This window comes from Taurulus bubalis (genome assembly GCF_910589615.1).
Source record: "Taurulus bubalis genome assembly, chromosome: 19".
NCBI lineage: Eukaryota > Metazoa > Chordata > Actinopteri > Perciformes > Cottidae > Taurulus > Taurulus bubalis.
In genome coordinates, this window is record NC_136607.1 from 14,769,622 (window position 1) to 14,791,245 (window position 21,624).

A 21,624-nucleotide genomic window follows, 5' to 3' on the forward strand; every position below is an offset into this window, starting at 1 on the left:
CTTCACTTATTGATGTTAAACAAAAAACTATTTTTTTTCTCAGTGTGCCGATGTCTTATGGCAAGACTACTGTATTGCCACTAGATGTCATCACAGAAATAATTGTTTACCCCTGCCCGTCCCATTCACTTCAGTTATCTTGTGTTTTTACTTATTAGTCGCAAAAGATGCTGGCTTTGTATTACTTTAAGCTTCGTACACAGGGGAATACATTATCGCCTCACGGGTCACAGTTAATTAGCATTTTGCAGTCCACTGTACACAATCATTCCTCAGAACAGTTTACTGTATTTAGTGTTCTACATTTTTTGTAGAGTGGGAATCAAACATTTGAAATGGCTGATAGAAATATAGTACACATACTTTTGAAATGCTCTCATCCTTACTGTTGTCAGTACTCTGATGGATACCAAATGAATGGGGCATTGTATTTGATATGCACTGGACCACTTCAATTGAACCAAAATCAGCATGTGTTCAATGAGTTTGACAAGACAGATGCAATGTAATATAACGTGCCTGTATTTTGCTGCAAGAGGGAGTGTACAGTACATGCATCTCACGACAACACATGTTTTAGCAAGGAGCAGTATTTGGGATCGTTATGAAAAACATCCACCACCGGCTTCATTTTGGTTTCAGCCGATGAGACTTTCCTTGATTCCTTGTGTCCCTTTGAGTGTGCGAGAGGAAGAACGTATTGGCATTTTCAGAGAAAGGTGTGAAGAAAAGGGCACAAAGAATCACTGATTTCACTTTTTTTGACAGTAATCCACCATTAACTTTTAGTCGAATTCTTTGTGACATAATTTCATCAAATCTAATATCTTGGGAGAAGAAATGATGTGCTAAATAAAAATAAAACACGATGCTAATCTCAAGAATTCTTTTGAGATTAGCCTTCATTTCTGAAGAGCAAAATTTGTAGAATCGCCCGGGCAAAATGTGCAAAGTTTTAAACAAATTATATACAAAGCAGGAACAACTCCATACTTGAATCTCTCTGATAACGTGATGATTAGTTGTGTGGCATAAAGAAATTATACAACCAAACATGCTGGGACACAAAAAGAACACGGCTTCTTTCTAGATTTCTGTTGATGAAAATGTGCCTTTTATTTGTACAAATGGTATTTTTATTTCTCTTTTCTCTCTCTTTAAAGTGCAATAGCTGATCTTCAATGGGGCATGCCTGTTCACTAGAGGTTGTGTTTTGCCCTGCTGCGTGTTGCTGCTTGAGACCGTTTTCTCTCTCTATCTGTCTCTTTCTCTCCCTCCCTCCCTCTCTATTATATATTATAAATGTATCATTTCCAGATTCTAAATATAAATCTTTGTCAAATAAAATCACAAAGAAACTCACTATTTTGGAACAGGTATAGTTAAAAAAAAAAAAGAAGAAAAAAAAAGGAAATAAAAACAAAAAGGTCCAAATGATGTTTACAGATTTACTCTTTTGGTTGTATGGGTTTATCATTATTCTGTATGACTGTTGGCAATAAAACCGTGAATGTGTAGAATCTCTGTTGTTGCATCTGCTGTAATAATCAATATTTCAGTTTCTGTTAGATGTAGCATTTAGTCAGTGTCATCACACTTTCCTCTAAAATGTCAAAGTTATTAAAAAAAAAATGTCTCACTGACTTATCAAGATATTTTACCATGCAGATATTTTTTAGGAATGGAATGTTTTTGGTATTGAAACAAGAAAAACAAAACAAGATATACACCATTATTGTTCTGGATAATCCACAGAACACAATGTCACAGGTTTCAATAGAGATGTGAAAACTGTTCACATCAGGTTTTGGGATTGTTAACCTGGATTCTGTGTCTGTAAAAAGATGTTGGTGTTGAATATCTTATAGTTATTTTTCAGAGCTGTGAGCAACACAAACAAAAATCCCCTTTATTATATTATGGTGGCTGCAGAAATCCCAGAACTAGCTGCTTGGCCAAATGCCACGACAACATAAGTGAGAAAATAATACATATTTGTTTGTAATTTGTGCGAATCAACATGTGAGTTACATACCAAGGACAGAACTGCACTACTGGAAACATGAGGTTTATTGTTTAAAGCTAATATTGTTGTATCACATAGATATCTGCATATAGTAGTGAACTACTTCCCTTCCACATGCTGCATTCACATGCCTCTTCCTTCAGCTCACCGGCTTCATGCTTCTAGAGTTGATTGTGTTGACTTCTGGAACAATCGGATAAAACACAACAACTTCATTTTGGTCCTAAAATGATGATTGAAGAGATTCTGTACTTATCATGCAGCATGTTATGAAAATATCAAGTCAGCGTTACTCAAATATGAACTACTATTATTAACCAGCAGATGGAGCCCCTGTATCACTTTAAAACTGCTGGTGTTGAATAAACAGCATCCATTAATTATTTGCAGTGATAACGGATGTTGTTCTTTCTTTATCAACAAGATGCTGCTGATATAATGAAAAGAGGAGCGCGTTTTGACTGGTCAGCATTTTATCTCCTTTACATCACATATACAATGTATAATGCAGCTGTCAATACAACAACCGCACGGTGTTTGAGTAAATACAAAATGACAGAAGGGACTGCAAAGAATAATAAATAACTTCCATTATTTGTCATTACAGTAATTATTGTCTACATTCTTCATTACATTATTTTGCAGAACTATAATTGCACTTTAATTAATGATATTTTTTTTGTCTTAGATTGTCACATCGGTAACCACAGAGGTGAGTATTTTGTTCTTTCTGTGGAGGTAAAGAGCACCATTCATTTGCAAATCGTCATTGTCCTGTGAAAACCACGTACCTCCGATACGTCTGCATGACATCACAATAAACCTCTTCAATCCTTTCTGACAATGCATTCCTCTAATATAACACAACACTGTTTTAGACAGTTTATCTTCTCAACCAATGAAGAGTCAGTTAACTGTCAAATGTCCCAAATTTGGAGGTACGTGCTTCTCACTGGAAAGTGATGAAATATGTACTTTGCAAAGAGGTGATCGATCCGTCCAACGTCAAGAGTGAACATTGTAATATACTTCCAAACTTCGGATGATGCAGATATATCAATAACAAGCACAAAGGAGAAACCACTGCCCTGCAGTCCAAGAAATCCTTCATTCTGAATCAATCACAACTCAAATTCCTCTTTGTCCCCAGCTAACTGCACGAGCCCGTGAGCTCACACAGGTTAGGCCCAGCCTCGACTTTCCACCGTTCATATCACGCTCCCTCCGTTCAGTCCTTCCTGTCACTCTCAATGACGGCATGAGCCGCCCCTCCTGCCACCACGGAGACCTCGCCGTGCGCCATGTCCGTCTCCCGCCCTTTCTCCAGCTCCGCCCGCCTGATGCTCTGCTGGTTCTGGTTGGGGTTGTTCTGGCTGCTCCACGACTTGCTACGGCTGCGGCTAGGCTCCAGAGACTGCCTGTTGCCGCTGCCGTTGGCGGAGGCCTTCCCCCGGTAGCAGCAGCCACACACCAGGCCCAGGAAGGCCCGTCTCATCTCGCGGCTGGCCAGAGTGTAGATGACTGGGTTCATGGCCGAGTTGAGCACCGCCACGCCGATGAACCAGTCCGCCTTGTAGAGGATGGGGCAGCGCTGCTCGCAAGCCACATCCACCAGGAGCAGGATGAAGATGGGCGTCCAGCAGGCGATGAAGACCCCGACCACAATGATGACGGTGCGCAGCAGGGACATCGCATGCTCAGAGTTTCTGTTCTTGCTCACTTTTTGGCTGCTGGACTTCACCAGGATGTAGATGCGGGCATAAAGGACCGACATGGCCAAGAGCAAAACCATGAAAACCGTGATACAAAAAGCCACATATTTCTTAGTGTAGAGAGGGAGCACTGTGGAGCAGTCGGGGAGGTTGTCCAGGCAGTTCCAGCCCAGAATAGGCAAAGCCCCAAGAGATATAGCAATGAGCCAGCAAGTCCCTATCAGCAGAAACACTCTGTAGTTCTTATTGGCGTCATAAGGCCTCATTTTGATCATCGTCAGGTGTCGCTCTATAGCAATAGCCAGGAGACTGAAGATGGAGGCGCCAAGTGCAACAAACATGCTTCCCTCTCTGACAAACCAGAGAGCGGGCGACAGCTGCAGGGTCTTCTCACCTGACAGCAGCAGGTTGACCAGGTAGGCGACTCCAGCCAGCATGTCGCACAGCGCCAAGTTGCCGATGAAGAAGTACATGCGGTTGTGGAACCTCTGGTTCCTCCATATGGCCACCAGCACGGTGAGGTTCTCCAGGACGATGAAGCTGCATATGACGAGGAACACGATGGTTTTGGTGTCCACGGTGCCCGGCCGCGTGCCGACGGTGGGCCGGTGGTCCAGCTTCCCTGTGTAGTTGTAGTGGAGGAATATCTGAGGGTTGATCATCTTCAAAAGCACCGGCTGCTGACACTGGATGTCAGAAGTGAGCAAGGGAGTCCAGTGTCAGCAGATCCACCGCGTTGGACTGCAGAGGGAGATGTGAGGAGCGTCAGCGTTATTTCGGAAAGCACACACTTTTATGGTTCAATATATTATATGTACCCATATACAGAAACATATGTTTATCTGATAGAATTTAACAGAATAATGTAGTTTTCGTCATTCCCGTGGAAACAAGAGGTCTTTATGAGGAGAAAGTGCTTGCAGAAAACTTTTACAAACATCTAAACCTTAAAATACACAATGATGCTCGTTTATTTACATGGAATCTTGGACCATTGCCCACACTACCAGGGACTTACTTAATTAAAAAGACAAAGTATTCTATATCTGTTTTTTTTAGACATTATACATTGTGCACATACACTGTAAGGCATCATGCATTTCACTTTAAACCGTTCAGATGTAGTCGCGCAAATTCGCTTTTTTTCTTGCCAGCTTGCAGACTCAACTCCTCTTACCGTGGGATGCTCGCAGTCGGGGTTTAGTTGAAAGTGAAACGCGCACTGAAAGACGTACATTCCATTGCTGAGTTGTCGACTCTCCGTGTTACCCAGATTAAACGATGCTCTTTATTTCCTTCTCCCTCGGCTCAGGGGAAGAGAGCGGCTCCTCATCTTTCACTGCTCTCTAAACTCCGGAGTCGTTGTCTGGAAGTCACTCCCCTCCTTCTCCCTCCTTCAGCCCGGGCAGGCAGCGCAGGGGCGGGCGGAGGGTCGGTGCATGAAGCAGAGCCAGGAGCCATACACAGGCTATGGTGGAAGATCATTGTGTTTTTAAAATGTGTTGCATTAATATTGTCCCAGACATGTTTAAAAAAGAATAAGTTCTTCAGGAATACGTTTCATAATCCTTAAAGAGGAATTTCCATATTCATTTAATTCGAGTTTTGCTGTGTTTTTTTTGTAATCTATCTTCACGTGAGTCATTAATTGGTTTATTAAGTGATTTTTGTTGCATTGCTTAAAAAGATGTTGAGTTTGTGAATGAGAGGATCTAAGATTGTGCAGTGTTTGATTAATTTGAAATAATTAGCAAACTATCTTAACTGTATCAAGAAGTATTATTGAAAAACAGATGGGTAGGTTAGAAACCAAATGTTATAAACATCCACAAATAATACAAATAATCAAACAGACTAGAACTACTGGACTAGAATATAAAAAGCAGAGAGTAGAGACTTATCTTAAGTAAATAATCTCTAATAACTAAATGCACACAAATATTAATTCAGGCAATTTGCAACAAAAGCCTTGTCCCTGTAGATATACTTACACACCATAAATGTAGCTTATAGTCTGTAGAAGTAAAAACATGTTTTACTAGTGTGTTGTTTCTGGACATGCACAACAAAAGTGAAAGAGCGTGCATTCAACCAACTGCAAGAGTTTAGGTTAAGATGACTGCAGCCCATCCTTTGTTCTGGTCCTTCTGTTGTGACCTCATATCCAGGAAGGATGGGCAGGGCTGGCAGCAAGGAGAGGGACTCGAGAGTCTGAGAGGCAGCAACACAGATGATGACTCTCTGAAATAGACGTGACAGGGTGGAATCTACTCTGCAGAGATTTTGAAGACCAAAAACTAAACCTAAAATTGCTCAAACCATGACTGGAACAATAAACCTGAGCACTGCGCACTGGATTTGTGCACTATGACTCAAACGTTAAGAATCCTATTGCTTTACTTTCACCAGTGCCACACATTTAGCTGCTTGCACTTTCCCCAAAAGCACATATTGTACTGTGTCACAGACCAAATCGTTAAATAGGAGATCTCTTCCAGTGTCTGTGGTTATTAACCCAGAGGAATGTTTTGTGTGGTAGAATAAACAGCGGTGGTCTGGCATTGCTCCATTAGCATTGTTACAGTCACAATTCTCAGTCGTTTCCTGCAAGTCGCACGCTGTGCCAGCAGCAAGGGGAAAATCTCGGGGAAAAAGCCAAATAGCTACTCTGGACCCGCAGCAAATCTGGGACCGATCACAGAGTGGGTCGACGTAAAGGCAGATGGATTAACAGACCGACAACATGGTTGGAAAAACCTTGGGTTTTTCAGAAAGCTACAGTGATGTGGGGCTCACATCTGCATTTACATAAACTTTCAGCCAAATATGAAACCATCAGCAAGTACAACCCCATAATATGTGGTTAGAGTGAGTCCATGTCTATGGGTATTCATAGACTACTGAAGAGGAGCATGGGTGGAGGGTTTTCACTTTTGCAGGACCACCCTCACTACCACGTCTTTGGTTTAAGTGAGGCTGAATGTGCCTGTCATCTTTGTCAGCAGGACAGTAATTCAAGTTGTCTATAGCGGCCGTTTTCCAGCATCGGGAGCTGTACTTCTCCCCTAAATCAGCAATGCACCATATGTGTGATTTCCTGCTATTATAATGCTTATTTAAGTATAAACCTACAAGCTGCAACCCCTCATTTGAAAGTACTGTACAATAAAGATGTTTAGCCAGCTGGTAAAACCATTCAGGGAAAGTTTCCACTGCTCGACTGCAGCCTGCTGGACCTTAGTACTGTTTCTGTGTGACATTGTCAGTGGTTGGAGATGTATTCACTCTATTAAATAAAAGTAGCAATCAAACACAAGTTTCATTGGCAAAAAATCTACTTAAAGAACTAATTATACAGCAGCATGTCCTCTGTCAGTAGTATGTTATTATATATTACACACTTGTATTGTTGGTATTCATATATTGCCATATAACCAGCAGTTTAATGTTGCAGCTGGTTAAAGTGGAGCTATAACTACTACTTATTTATCCAGTTGGATATTTTGTTGCAACATATCATGTGTTTATTTTGCCATCAAAGAAACCAATATTTATAGCTGTCTATTAAATGTAGTAAAAAGTACAATATTTGTCTGAAATGCATTAAGGAGAAGCATGAAGTAGCACACAATAAAAATACTCAATTAAAGCATAAGTACCTGAACATTAGTTACTTTGCATTGCTGGACATTGTTTGCTGTTGACTAAAATGAAATACAACAGAATCTGAATATGAGCTATTTGACATTGATACCTTTTTGTACTTAAAGAGCTTTTTACCGGATCTGCTTACTGTATGTTGATATATAAATATAACATCATTTAACTAACTTCCCTTGACTCAGGAGATGAGGATATTAGAATATGAATTATTAATCATAATGCAAAATAAAAGCAGTGCTTACAAATAAGCACATCTATAAAGTAGTCTAACAACATTCATAATTTATTATAATGCAGTTTATATGACTGGTAGCATAATAGCCTCTCATCCAAAGCAGGGAACTTATGGTTAAATGAGAACGGCCGGATAGAATAAAGATAAAGGGTCCTAGTGTAAGCACATTACAAAATGTGCAAATATTTTGCCAGGGCTTGCCTGGATCGAGTTCTCTACCCTTCAAAGGAGTGCAAGAGCTGGTGGGGTCAAAGCAGTGGGCAGTGGGCACATCCATGTGCAATTACACGAAACTCTGCCTTTAATTTCACCCTCGCCATTTTGAGGCAAAACACGCCCCAAGAGTCTGGGCTACGAATCTGAGGCGGAGAGTCCCCTCCTGCCCTGTGGCTTTGTGGCGGCAGTATTTCTAGGCACGGCGGTCTCTTGCATGCAACTCAACAGAACAAGGCCTCGGAGACGTAACTCAGGAATAATTTCAGCTGTGGCACAGTTTAGTCTATAGGATTGGCCAACTTCAGAAGGCCACACAAACAGAAAGAAGTCTTTTAGTTCTGTCACTTCCTTTTGCTGCAGGATGGTTAGTGATCTTACATCTAGTTCTTGCACCGTGAAGTGCACATTTTTAAACTTTCCTTTGTTCCCTTGCAGCTGAGAGATTAATCGGATGGTTTTATGTCAGTTCTGCAAATGCGTCTGACTTCAATAATAGCACAGTGGCTCCTCGACAGTCTCTCCAATGTCAAACTGGCTGACATCACAGTACAAACATACATTTAATGGAGAGAGATCACTTAACACTGAACATGGGAAAAACCCAGAAGCCACAGTTTTTCTGGAGTTGGCTCATATTTGAGGCCTTCTATGGTAATTGCATGGTTCCCCTGCTGAGCTGTATTTTGGGACACATCCTATTTTCCTCACCTTCACATACATGTATATGAAAAAAAAAAGATATATACATGCATCCATACATTCTCTGTAACTGGAGCCAATCCCAGCTGACATTAGGCAATGGAGTCCACCTTGGACAGGTCATCAGACTTTGCAGAGCCGATTAGAGGCAGTCCACCAACGGGTGATTAAGAGTCACCAACCATCGTCGGCATGTGTTTTTATTTCTGTTTTTTTATAATATACATGTTAATGTAAATGTAATTAATACAGGAGTTTAATTATCAAGTAGGCAGTTGTTGGTGTTATTCTGATGCATTTATTTCAGTTTATATGGATCAATGTTTCGGCAAACAGCCTCCATCAAGATGAGAAGTACAGGACTTAGAAAAACTACAACAGGAGATACAACTTAAGGCCAATGGAAGGTCGAACACAAGTCGTCATTATCAGAAAAACAAGCATCAAAAGAGAACACATCTTACATTCAAATTAAATAAATAATTTACAAAATACTCAATTGTAACATGAATAAAGCTTTAATTAAATACTAAAAGTCAAATAACAATAAAATAACAATGTAACAAATGGTCTAACGAGCCAGCCCAAAATGTTTTCTTATTAATTACTTATAATAACTGAAAAACAAAGCATTAGTAGATGACTTATAAAGCATCACTGAAGTCATTAGTTACATCTTATAAACCCTGTATGAAGATGCCTCATTAGAAAGTGGTTCCGTTTGTGTTGTGCTTAGTACAATCTGCAGTATGTGCTCCTTCAGCCCATTTATTCTGTGTCTAGAGTAGACAATACCTCATTTTGTTGACATTTCCCTTGTATTTTGACTAAGTAAAACCTATAAGGAAGTGATTAATCTCAGTAAAGATATGCAACATGAGTCACAAACACAACACCTTTCTAAATATGTCTGATGCTGCTATAGCTTTCTGAGGAACTCACTGGTTCCATCTTACAGTTGTAGAATAAAAGTCAAGTTTGATTGGTCCCTTCAGCGTCTCTCAGCAGATCTCCATTGTAAATGCAGGTGCTGATATTTATTTTAAGTGACGTAATAAGGAAAAAGACAAGATGAGTTTTGGGAAAGCAGCTTTAACGAAAGATGAATAAATATCATACACGTAAGACATTGATATTTTGGGTTATATATGAACTTTGCCCTCGGCTCCACAGAATCCAGACTCCTCTCTGGTTAACGATAATGTAATTGCCATCCATTCAGCCGTAAGCCAGGCAATGGCCAATGACTACTGGACATCAACACAACACGCTGAGTATACTGCAGACCTAATGGGCCCAACCTTGTGATAAATGGACTGTTGCTGCACACTCACATTAACTGTCTGGAAGGCCAATGCAATATTGAACTCAACTAAAAGGAAACGGGTTTGCTCCTTATGGCCTAGTAGCCTGACTGACAACTCATCAGGGCAAAAAATACAATCTCAACATTAAGTCAAGACAGTGTTAAACTAAACACAATGTAAAATACAAAAATGAACACATGGGAATGGTTTTAAAAAGCTGCAAAGGGAAATTATATTTAATATTCCATTTCATTTTTTTAAAATCCTGGCTTCTATTTTCACAGTCATGATTCAGGCGGCTCCACTTTAACCTCATCATCTAGATGTGTGGCAGTAGGTGGCAAACCACCGTTCCTCTGCAGCCTTTGCTAATGCAGATAAAAACTCTCTTGTTATGTTAACCCAATAAAAAGCTCAAGCTGTCCGTAGGTGTTATCACCAAAGTGGACAAATCATCTTTTTTAAAACTATAGCTGAAAAAACGAGGCTCACTAAACACGTACCTGTTAACTACAATACAATGGTGGAACTTTAAACAGTTCCCTATCTCGTATGGCAAAAGCTTTTAAATCAATAACTACTCATGAAACCAAGCAAAACTAATATTTCAAGCGTTTAGCTCTCACATTGCTGGTGAGCAAATAATTGGAAATTTGTTTGCTTGGCTTAAAATACATTTCAAGTTGATGTTTCTTTCATCACTGCAGTTCATTTTTCACTAATTTCTTTAGTGCTATAATCATAAAAGCATATTTCAAATCAGTTATGTCTGAAACATACCAAAGAAAGCCTCATTTATCACGCTCATATTGCGTATCTGCACCAGTCAGACAACATTAGTTCCATGTAATAACATTATCTAAAGTACATTTTTTGTTGGATCAATGTCCTGTGTTTATTTTCACGGGACACTGACGTGTTGAAACACCAAGGTAGGTGTTGCTGTTCAACATTATGAAATATTTGTATGTTAAATTTGGTCTCACAGCATCATAGTAATCAGAATAATGTGTATTTTTCATTTAAGATCAGTCTGGTGGGATTTAGGCGGACTCTTCTCAAGTGAGATAAACATCTTTGTTATCTGTTTGCTTCCTGTTGGTGAAATCAATACAACTGCTCCTGAAGCTAGTAGGAAATTACTAAGATGCATAGTACATGTACAGCAGGAAACCATTACAGCTGGCCTGATTAAATGTAGGTGTGCGTTAGTCTCTACTACAAATTCCTGCAGGTGATGGATGAGCAAGCCAGATGAAAGCATGCCAGCATATGCAGCTAGAGTACCAGTTGAGATGAGCATGGAGCTGGATCTATATTGGTCCTGCATATAAAATCCCTATGAGAACATGGGAGAAATGTTCACCAAAAAAATTACATTTTTTTTTTTACAGTTTTTTTTTTTTTACAGTTTTTATGCATAAAAACTGTCGGACATTTCTCAAGCCACATTTCATGCAGCTGATGCTGGTGGTTTCTTAAACATAAAAATAAACGGATGAAGAGATCAGTTACTAACTGACCCCAATACATTGGTTACACGTGGCGACAAACAGCTTCGTAAAATAATCTGTAAATCATTTGTAACTCATTTTTAACTTCAAACAATGATGAGTAAATGAATAAAAGGAGTGGGATTTAGTGATTACTACAAATTAAACATAAGTAAGAGTGCAGTCATGTCTGAAGTTAGTTCAGGTTGTTTGAATTTACAGGAGGAGGATGTCAGATAAACAAGTATTACGACCAATCTGGTGTTTCTTTATTCTTTGGAAGATCTAATTTTAGCCATGCCGTGAGGTCAGGCCTATAGTTCCCTTACAGAGAACAATACTTCATGCAGTATTGTCACGTAATGTGGCCTCATCACTTCATTGTTAAACATACTATGGAAGCATAATCAGTCCTCATGGAGACATTCACTTTATTATGATGTTTCCTCGTGAATGAATGTGTGCTGAGGGATTTCTCATGATTAAGTCGCGCATTAAATGGAGACTTGACCTTACAGGTGAAAATGCTTTGTATAGCAAAATCTCACAGCAGTGCATCCCTTTCCCCAAACGGTATACATATTTCATTAGAGGCCATATAACTGGTGCCTTCCTGACACACACACACACACACACACACACACACACACACACACACACACACACACACACACACACACACACACACACACACACACACACACACACACACACACACAGTCAATGATGAAGAGAGATGCAGTTTTTTTAGCTTCTGATAATGTGTGATGGGAAGTAATGGTATTGCATAGAGCAGCGTTACCTATAATGTCTTAATATAATCAAGGACTTTGCAGTTTAAGTAAAAAAGCCGCAAGAAACAAGAAGTTTAAATGCACTTCTTATTTCATAAGAATTGATCCGAATCAGAAGAAATCCCTTTCATACCAATGTTTTGAAGAGTTAAAGATATGTGGAAACTGTTTAAAAGTCGTTATCTTTTTTGTTTGCTTCAAACAATAGTATCAAATTCTCTACCCGTCCTAACTAACCTTAATTATTTCTCTAAAAGCCCACTGTGTGATCACTTAGTGGAGCATTTAGCAGGTATTTCCCTCAGAAGTCGGTGGAGACCAAAACAGAGCAAAAAGGAGAGTGAATATTTGACTCACATCAGTGCCCGGGAACACAACTCCAAACAAATAATAATGTTATTACGTATCTACTGGATGTGTAATTAAGTAATTGTTGTCTGAACAAGTTTGCCAAATTAACTTTGTAATAATTCTACACAAATACATTATTTGAATTATAATACTTTGGTCACTTTAATCACTTCAACTGGTGTAATATAAATTTTGAAAATTTGAAATACATTTTACTCTGTCTGTATATATAATATTGCTACTGTGGATTCTTTACTGTTTTTATTACTGTTTTAATGTATATTTATATTACTTGTTTATTTTATTTTACTATGTGTCTCTTGTGTGCACTTTACCTGTCTGCTGCTGTAATCCAGCAATTTCCCCACTGCGAGACTAATAAAGGAATATCTTATCTTATACTGTGATAGTCTTACATCAGCACTTAAATATTTGAAGCACTCAGCAAATTTGGAGCTGCTGACATGAATGTCAGTATGCTACTTTCTAATTATGTCATACATTTTGTTCCTATTTAAGATCTTGTGACAGACAAACTGTTGCTTTTCTAAAGCCCTTTGTTCTGAAGGTGTTTCCTCATCGGCCCCTCAGAAACCCCACAGAGAACATCAGACCCGGTCACCGCCAGCAATCCCTCTGGTCTAACTAGCTGCATTGTGTAGCTGCATTGTCACGCAGCTTCCTCAGAGGATATCCATTAGAGACACACACACACACACACACACACACACACACACACACACACACACACACACAACCAGACCCAGCAAGTACTGTTGTGTGTACCAACATGGGCCTTACAGGGTCATCATCACGGTGGTGACTAAGTAGAAACAGTGAGAGGAACCCAGACAAGACTGCAGGTTAATGGTCAGGAAGTCACACCTCAGGAGGGTTGGGGTTACGAAGTCATGTTCACACACACTCACACACACACATTTTACATTTTGTCTTGTGGGTGTGCATTTTCCACATCTAACTGTCTGTCTATGACACTCCAGTTGCTGTGATCTCTTACTGGTGACTGAGACCACCAGACACAGCTCACAGAAAGGCCGTATTATTTGTTTTGTGGTCAGATCAGTGGTGTTGCAACTCGGTTCACAAGACAAATTAGGCCAAGAAAGACCTGATTTTTCTCAATATTATTCTGTCGTTTAATATTTTGTTCTAATACTTATGTCAAAAACGGTGGGAGAGAGGAGTCACCTGTTGGCACATCATAGTAGTGAAAGCACATGTGTAACTAATACAATGATTAGTGGCTACATTCTATTTAGTTTCCTCAGTTTGAGGGCCGTTTTACAGTAATTTAGTATGTTGTTTCATTCTAACACTTTAAATAATAATTAACTGTAATTGTCATTATAGTAGATTTTCTTTGATTTTTTTTTTAAGTATGCCATATTTTATTGAAAGTAACTTGAGGTGTTTTGTATTATCTCAAGATGCTTTGTTATGCGGGTTAAACTATAGGATTCCCAATTGTGTGTCTTGCACAACAACACCTGATCTACAGGTGGTCGTAACCAGAGAAACACAGTGATGCTCCAGCAAAGGACGCAAAGAAGAAGAAGACTGCAATCTCGTAATCATGATGCACACTGGATGATTTAAAATGTCCAAAAATGCATCGTCTTGCATGTTTTATGAGGATGAAGACTCCACATATGTACACATCTCTCAGTCTGGTGAGTGTACATGAATGTGCATACAACTTTAGTTTGTTTTCCATGTTGCACATTTACATTAAAATATTTGCCATTTAACAGAAAACGAAAATGGAAGTTATATAGGCAGCCAAAGAGGAACAGCATGCGTTCATTGTACAAAAGATGCTGAAGTCAATCTATCCCAAAATATCTTCTGAGCATCACTTGCACCACAAGTCAGAACGTTTTCCTGTCAGTAGTTTATTGAAGCATTTGAAGCAAGTGGACACTGATTAAATCACATCAAATTGCTTAAAAGTTGATTCAAACATAGCATCAGTTGAAATATCATTTGAAATATCACTTTGCAATGTAAACCTAGACACTGGCTGACATCCTAACACGTTATTACTGAAATATATTCTAACCCTTCATTGTATCAATAAACCCCGAGTGAAGAAACAAGTGAACCCAACAGGAAGCAGTTGCTGCAGACAGTCTCTGCCCCACATGAAAGGATGTGGTTTGTTCTGTATGTGTGGCTTAAAAAAAGCTTTCACCACAGGCCTTTTATTTTATGCCCTCAGTTGATCTTTATAGACTTTCACCAGCATTTTAAAATAAGACAAGAAAGAAACACATCATCTTCCACTGCAACATATATTATTGTGACTTTTTTCTTCTTTGAAATCTGAAATAAAATGAATTATTGTGACTTTGAAGTTAAACTTAAATCTCTAGCGCCCTCAAGAGGACAAAGGCCATATCAGGATGGAAGGGATGTTTCAATCAGTCAGTGAGATTTATTTACTTTAATGAGCCACTGGGTGGAAAACCATTTAAAATGGGAAAAACGTCAGCAGCAGTTTTTAATGTGCTTTTAATCTTATAATCAGATATGTGTGTGTCTCACAACATCAGTCTTAGACATTCTGTCTCTTTATTAGTTGTCACGCAGAGTACATTCAGATGAACATATCATTTTGGATATTCTTTTAATAATAGGAAATATAAACAGGGTCAGTTACAGTACCAATTATTTTCCACTAGAGGTCAGGGCAGAGAAACAGACGAGCACAGCCAATGAGATGAGCACTCTAAATCATGAAATCAAGAGTGTTGTAACAACATTTTGGGGGGAAAACTCTCTTCAACCTGCTTTCCGGTGACCACGCAGTTAGAAGACAAAGGAAACAGACTGATCTGATCTTTTGATCAAGACAGCTATAAAATATCAAAGCCACACGGTATGATCAGGCGGGTCTGAATGAGTCTCAGCAGCGTAATCATCTTCAATATTAAATTATTTATTGATCCATTAATATTTAAACATGATGTATGTGTTGCCCTTTTGACTATTTACTTTGGTTATAATATCCTTAAACTTGATAGTTCAATAACTTAAGCAAAACGTCTTGAAGACAATTGTTGCTGTAATCAATAGTTCACATACAGTGTTCTCGTGTTTTCATGCCCTGAACGTCTAATGCTGCACCTTCTGACTTTTGTAACACATTGCTTTTGACTTTGGATAATTAGCGATATTTTAATTGATTATGTGTCCATTTGTCGGTGCCTCATCCTCGGACATTTTATCTGCACTCTCCGCGGGTTATCATTATTATTCAAGACAAATATGTATTTCATATATACTCTTTTTGGCCTCAGCAGGGATGACTGCCATTGCGCGACCTCACATTACAGTAAATGCATAATAATATCCACCTCTCAGCCTCCAGCTGAGGAGATATATCCTTCTGTGGTTATATTTGTGTGGGTGTGAACTAATACAACACAGTGGCAGGTAGTGGACCCACTTTACTTCACTTTTTAACATTTAAGTTGTTGTATAACTTCTTGTTCAGAAGCGTCTCCTACAGTCTTCCTTCTTAAGATGATATATATATATATATATATATATATATATATATATATATATATATATATATATATATATATATATATTCATGCAATTCAAATGTATGATTGGAAACCAATAAGATCTCACGATTGATATGTTGCTAAGAAGCTAAATATGTTCATTAATTTTGCAAATATTGCAGTGAGCTGCTGTTTCTCAGTCTGGTCATCTTAAATCCTCATTATGTGGAACTCCTCACCCACAGATCCAAATGGATCATGACTGAGATCCGTTTGGCACAGCTTTTAAAGAGGGGTCATTCATGTAGTCAGGAATTAATGTAGTGCAGGGTTTTATATTAATTTATTATATCAATGTTTGTGTTTTTTGCTGCTTTCTACATGTTGTCTAGTTGAGTTTTGCATATTTGAAGGACCCATCCAGAGCTGTAAATGCTAGTGTGTGGTCTGTGTTATATACTTGTCCCTAGTTAAACATTGAATAAATACATATCAATGACTCTCAGAATGATGTGAATGATGTCATGGTAAAATATGTTCCATGAAAAAAAAGCAAATAGTGTTACTTACCAGTTGATTTAAATCATTTTGTAGAAGTAGAGTATTTTATGGGAAATACAAACATTTCCGAAAAAATCGACACATCAAACAAATCAATGGGTTAAATTTGACCCAATTTGGTTTAATATAGCGCTGACTCAATACTGGGTTCACATTACCCAATAACCATGGGGAGAAAACCATTTGGTCACCAATTAGAACCAGGACAATGTGAGTTGGTGTTATTTTTAATATTACTGTTGGGTTATTTAATTTGTAATCTTATTGTCTAGATATAATATAGTTTATCCCCTTGTCACGATTCTCACTGACACAATATTATCTTGCTCTTGGTCCTAACCATCACAACTAAAAACCTAACCCCAACCCCGGATCTTAAAACCAAGACTTGACCTCGAGCAATAAAAGCGACCAAAATATCCTGAAAAATGTCTCAAATTGGTCCTCACAAAGATAGAACAATACATATAAACATGCACACGCACACAACTTGGTAATTTAACAAAACAAAATACTCCCAAAGAAGAGCGAAGTTCAACATTTAGTGTCTTTATAAAACAGATTTGCAAAATATAGCCAAGGCTCATTCATTTAAATATGCATAAATAGCAAGAAAATACTTTCCCATTTCAATTCAAATATTTTTTTTACTTCTTTATACACAAATCAGAGATGGACATTATATGAAAAACAGGGCTGAAACCCTCTTAATTTGTTGCAGCAGAGAAAACACAAGCGTACTGTATAGCTGAAGCGACAGTCGATTAGTCAGAAATATACATCCTCTGAAGACACATATTCATAAACATTAAAACAAAGTCATATTCAAGTCTGTGAAATATCAAAGTACACATCTTTGGATGGGTGCCTTAAGATCAATATATATATATACATATATATATATATTTTTACATTAGCAACGTAACCGTAATTAACAACACCATGGCCAAAAGGTTTGTGTCTATGTACAATAGTGCAGACGAGGAGCTTAAATCAGAACAAGGCAGTGAAAGGCTAACAACACGTTATCAAATGTCCTGATTTATTAGACTTCAAGTGGGTTCCCTTGGTTTTGGAATATCATTAAATAACAATGTCAGAATCAAACATACTTACAGGACATGTGCCAGACTATGCCCTGCTCTAATAAACCATTTCTATGTGTTTTTTTTATAGTTTTTTTAAAAAGCACTGGTCCTTTTTTAACACTTAAAACACAACTATTTAAAATAAAATCAGTGTGATTTGTATACATAAATTATTTAAATCGTATTTTATTAATTCTTTTCCCTTTTGTTATGAGACTGAAATGTTTTGAAACCTTTTTCTACAATTAATGTTTGACTATTTTTGTCCATTGTCTTTTATTTTACATTCATCATAGTCACTAATTCAGCATTGTATTAATTGCAATAAGTCCTCCTCTGATTCTTATATTTTGCTGCATATGAATTCTCAGTATTAAAGCCTCATCGCATCTTGCTTCAGAGGACTTTGTAGAATTGTGTTGTTTTAAGAACTAATAGCATTTTAGACAACCTTGTGGATAAATAATGCAAATATTATTTATAACAGCATTCCGATATGTTTTCCTCATTCGCAGTGTCAAACTGTTTGCCTCCTCTTAATTGCTCAAAATATTTGTAAACAATTTCTTAACGTGACATCTTTTTAATGATTTAACTAGACTGCGTGTGATCATAAACAAAAAAAAGAGTCTGTTTTACGACTGCGACTCAGCAGGCTTCAAAAGATCCATTGATCTCACTGTCACTTTTTAAAAAGGTGCGAACAGAAACAGAGATTCGAGAGACTTTCTTTCTTGTGTCTTTTTGTTTTTCTCTCCCACAGACCACTGTTCATTTGGCCGGCTCGGGGATGGGTGGAGCACGCTCCAGTCTCATGGTCCAGGGGTCAGAGGTCGCAGCATAGAATGGAGAGTGGGTAAGCACTTCTTCTCCCGCCAAGGCGAAGGCAAACACTCCCCTCTGCCTCCCCGCTCCCGCCTTCTCCTCCTCCGCGCCGCGCTTCCCCTCAGCTCGCCGGTCCTCCCTGCCGCCTCTTCCCACGTCGTCCCCGCTCTTAAAGCCCAGACCCCTGCTGCCGAGCATCTCCCCAAGTCCGTGACTCTTGACTCCCTGGTACGCCGGGCTCAACCCGTTCTCCTCAAAGCGGTTGGGGGCGGCAGTAGGGGGGCACAGGAAGTTGCTGGTGGGTGTGGACCGCCAAGCCGCTGGTTTTCTGCCTCGCCTGGGGCGCGAGATGCGGCAGCTCTGCCTCTTGATGTGTCGATGGAGGTGGTCGGACCGCGTGAAACTTTTGTAGCAGTGCTCGCACTGGTACGGACGGACGCCCGTGTGGATACGCAGGTGGTTCTTCAGGTCGTAGTTGTGGACAAACTTGGAGTTGCAGTGGAGGCAGATGTAGGGCCGCTCGCCTGTGTGCTTCCTCATGTGGATCTTCAGTTTGTCTTGTCTGAGAAAAGAACAAAACGTTTTTATACCGTTGTGTGAAACATGAAGGAAAGGTTAACACGCACGTACATTACAACATTGCTTTTCTTCTGCACACACAAGTGAGTTTTAACAACGGTACAGATGATTTGTCTCCATATTAAAGGTGGAAAATATGCCACAGCGGGAGGATGTTGGTGAGTGACATATCACCAATGCAAAGAAACCAGCGGAGGGGGCTTTCCACTTTCAGCTCTTTGATATTCAGACTTGGCGAAAACACATTAACCTCAGTCAAAAGAGCATGGGGTACTTTTCCGTTAACCCTGCTGTTTGTCATAACCCGGCGCTTTGAAGTCAAAACGCACCGGAACAGGAAGATCTCAAGATGATCTCCGTGTGGCCTACTAATATGATGATGATCTGATGAGAAGTGCTGCTTCACATACCTGGTGAACCGAACTTCACAGATAGTGCACATGTACGGTTTCTCCCCCGTGTGTGTCCTCATGTGTCGCGGCAGTTTCCCCGCTCCTTGGATGACCTTGTTGCAGATTGGACACTGCTGCGACGCTTTAGGCTTCATCTTCCTCTCCTCCTCCAGCTGCCATGGAGGGAACAGCGCCCCCAGGTGGGACGCCGAGCTCAGGAAGCTCAAGTACGACCGGAAGTCGGCCTCATCCTTTATCGGACCCAGAGCGTGAGCTTCCGACGCCACTGACCCAGTGTTCATGGCGCTGCCGAGGCCCGAGCTGACAAACTCCTTCAGGAAGTCGCCGTGGAGCAGACTGAGCGGGATTTCCTCCTTCATCTCCTCCTTGATGATCCCTCTTTTCGCTGCCAGGTCGAGGGGCCTCGAGGCGTCGAGTGGCGCGGAGGCGGGGAAGGCGTGTGGGAGCCTGGCTTGCTGTGGAGCCGCTGCGTGGGGATGCTGGTGGTGGCTGGGGTTCAGGAGCTGCTTGGGGAAGGTCGGGAACTCGGCGGCCCACATGGAGGGGTAGAAGCCTGGCAGGAGAGGAGAGAAGTTGGCCCTCCTGTCCAGTGTTGACATTCGGGGGTAGAGACCCTCCTGGAGGAGAGACTCGATGGAAAAATCCTTCAAAGCCCGACTCTCCATACTCTCCTGCAACACAAGACGGCATCATCAGCTTTAGAATTTCAACGTTTTTTTAACGTGAAAATACAAGATAAGTAACAGAAATTTAAAAAAGTATTGAGTGAACTACCTGTTTGCCTCTCATGGCGTCTGGAGACTGAGACTGTGACGACTCTCGGTGCAGGTCAAACTGCTGGTGGAACTTGGAGGTGCCGGGAGGCGGCGAGTCCTCCGTCCCCGGCGGCGTCCGCTCGCCCCTGCTCTCCGACGTCTGCAGCGACCTCTCGCTGACATTGTCCTCCTCGTCCTCCTGCTCGTACTTCCTCGAGCCCTCGTCCTCCTCTTCGTCCTCCTCCTCCTCTTCCTCCTCCTCCTCGTCTTCCTCTACGTCCTCCTCCTCCTCCTCTCCCTCCTCCGCTCTCCCTCCTCCTCCGCCCCCGCTGTCCATGATCTCCAGGCACACGTTGATGATGCAGGGGATCTCCAGCATCTGAGCCGCGTTCAGGATCTCTTTGACGTTGGACGCCGTCACGGTCAGAGTCGACGTGTAGGCGAACTCCAGGATGGCCGTGAGGGGTTCCGGGGCCACGAAGTCGATTTCATACACCGTCGCCGCGTGATGGTGGTCCCCGCCGTCAGTGACCACTGTGAAGAGCTTCTTGAAGTACTGACTGCAGGCGGCCAGAACGGAGCGGTGGGTGCGGTACTCCTGGTCACGGACGATGAGGATGACATCGCAGAGCAGCCCTTCGCGACGCTGCTCATTGAGGCTGCAGAGGACATCGCTGCTGTGATTTGGGAAGGGGATCCCAATCAGGTCCTCTTCTCTGTGATGAACCATTCTCCTCTGTTGTTATCTGGATAGAAGGCAATCACAATGAGCTGTTCAGTGACACGAAAATTAGAAGGTCACACTGAAAAAGACATAATTCTGTGATTTACATTAATCCTCACTATTTTAATTTTGCTAATAGTCTTGTCTTTGTGTGTAACGTTATAAATCCCTAGTAATCTTTCAGAAGCCTGGAAGGTCATTTAACAACAACAGTTTTGAAGGTTTTTAGAGAATCCTTCAATACTTTTTGGTTTGTCTGGATAAAAGAATATCCAGTCTGTACACCCCAAAAAATATGACAGCGCTATAAATATAAAATAGCATCACAATAGATAATACGATTAAGCTTTGAAATATGTGTAAATTTCTTTTTAGAGTAATGTCACAAGGTTACCTTCTCTGTTTGAAAAAAAAGCAAAAAAAAGTTCTTATTGTGCAGCTGATTGAGTGTTTTTTTGGCTAAAAATACAAGGAGATGAATTTTCTACAGAAATCCCATTGAACATTTTCTTTGACTTTCTGTTGCCAGGTGATGATTGGTCACACTCATTTTCACAATAAAAATCCACACGAGTCGGCATCATAAACATTTACTTATCACAGCGAGGAAGCAACACTTGATTTTGTCGCAGTGATTCTCTCCAGGAGGA

General features: G+C 40.3%; 2 protein-coding genes across 2 annotated transcripts; both read right to left on the bottom strand.

Moving 5' to 3' along the window:
* Window positions 1-3,254: 3,254 nt before the first annotated feature.
* Window positions 3,255-4,400, bottom strand: s1pr3b (sphingosine-1-phosphate receptor 3b; the record flags this gene model as incomplete). Its single annotated transcript, XM_079234986.1, has 1 exon — window positions 3,255-4,400. One exon carries the CDS (start codon window positions 4,398-4,400, stop codon window positions 3,255-3,257), a length of 1,146 nt encoding a protein of 381 aa, XP_079091112.1.
* A 14,049-nt stretch (window positions 4,401-18,449) lies between these two features.
* On the bottom strand, window positions 18,450-20,980 carry zbtb7c (zinc finger and BTB domain containing 7C; the record flags this gene model as incomplete). The annotated part of the gene is made up of 3 exons (XM_079235004.1): window positions 18,450-19,065; window positions 19,493-20,166; window positions 20,270-20,980. The coding sequence occupies 3 exons, from the start codon at window positions 20,978-20,980 to the stop codon at window positions 18,450-18,452; spliced, it is 2,001 nt and encodes a 666-aa protein (XP_079091130.1).
* Between the last annotated feature and the right edge of the window lie 644 nt (window positions 20,981-21,624).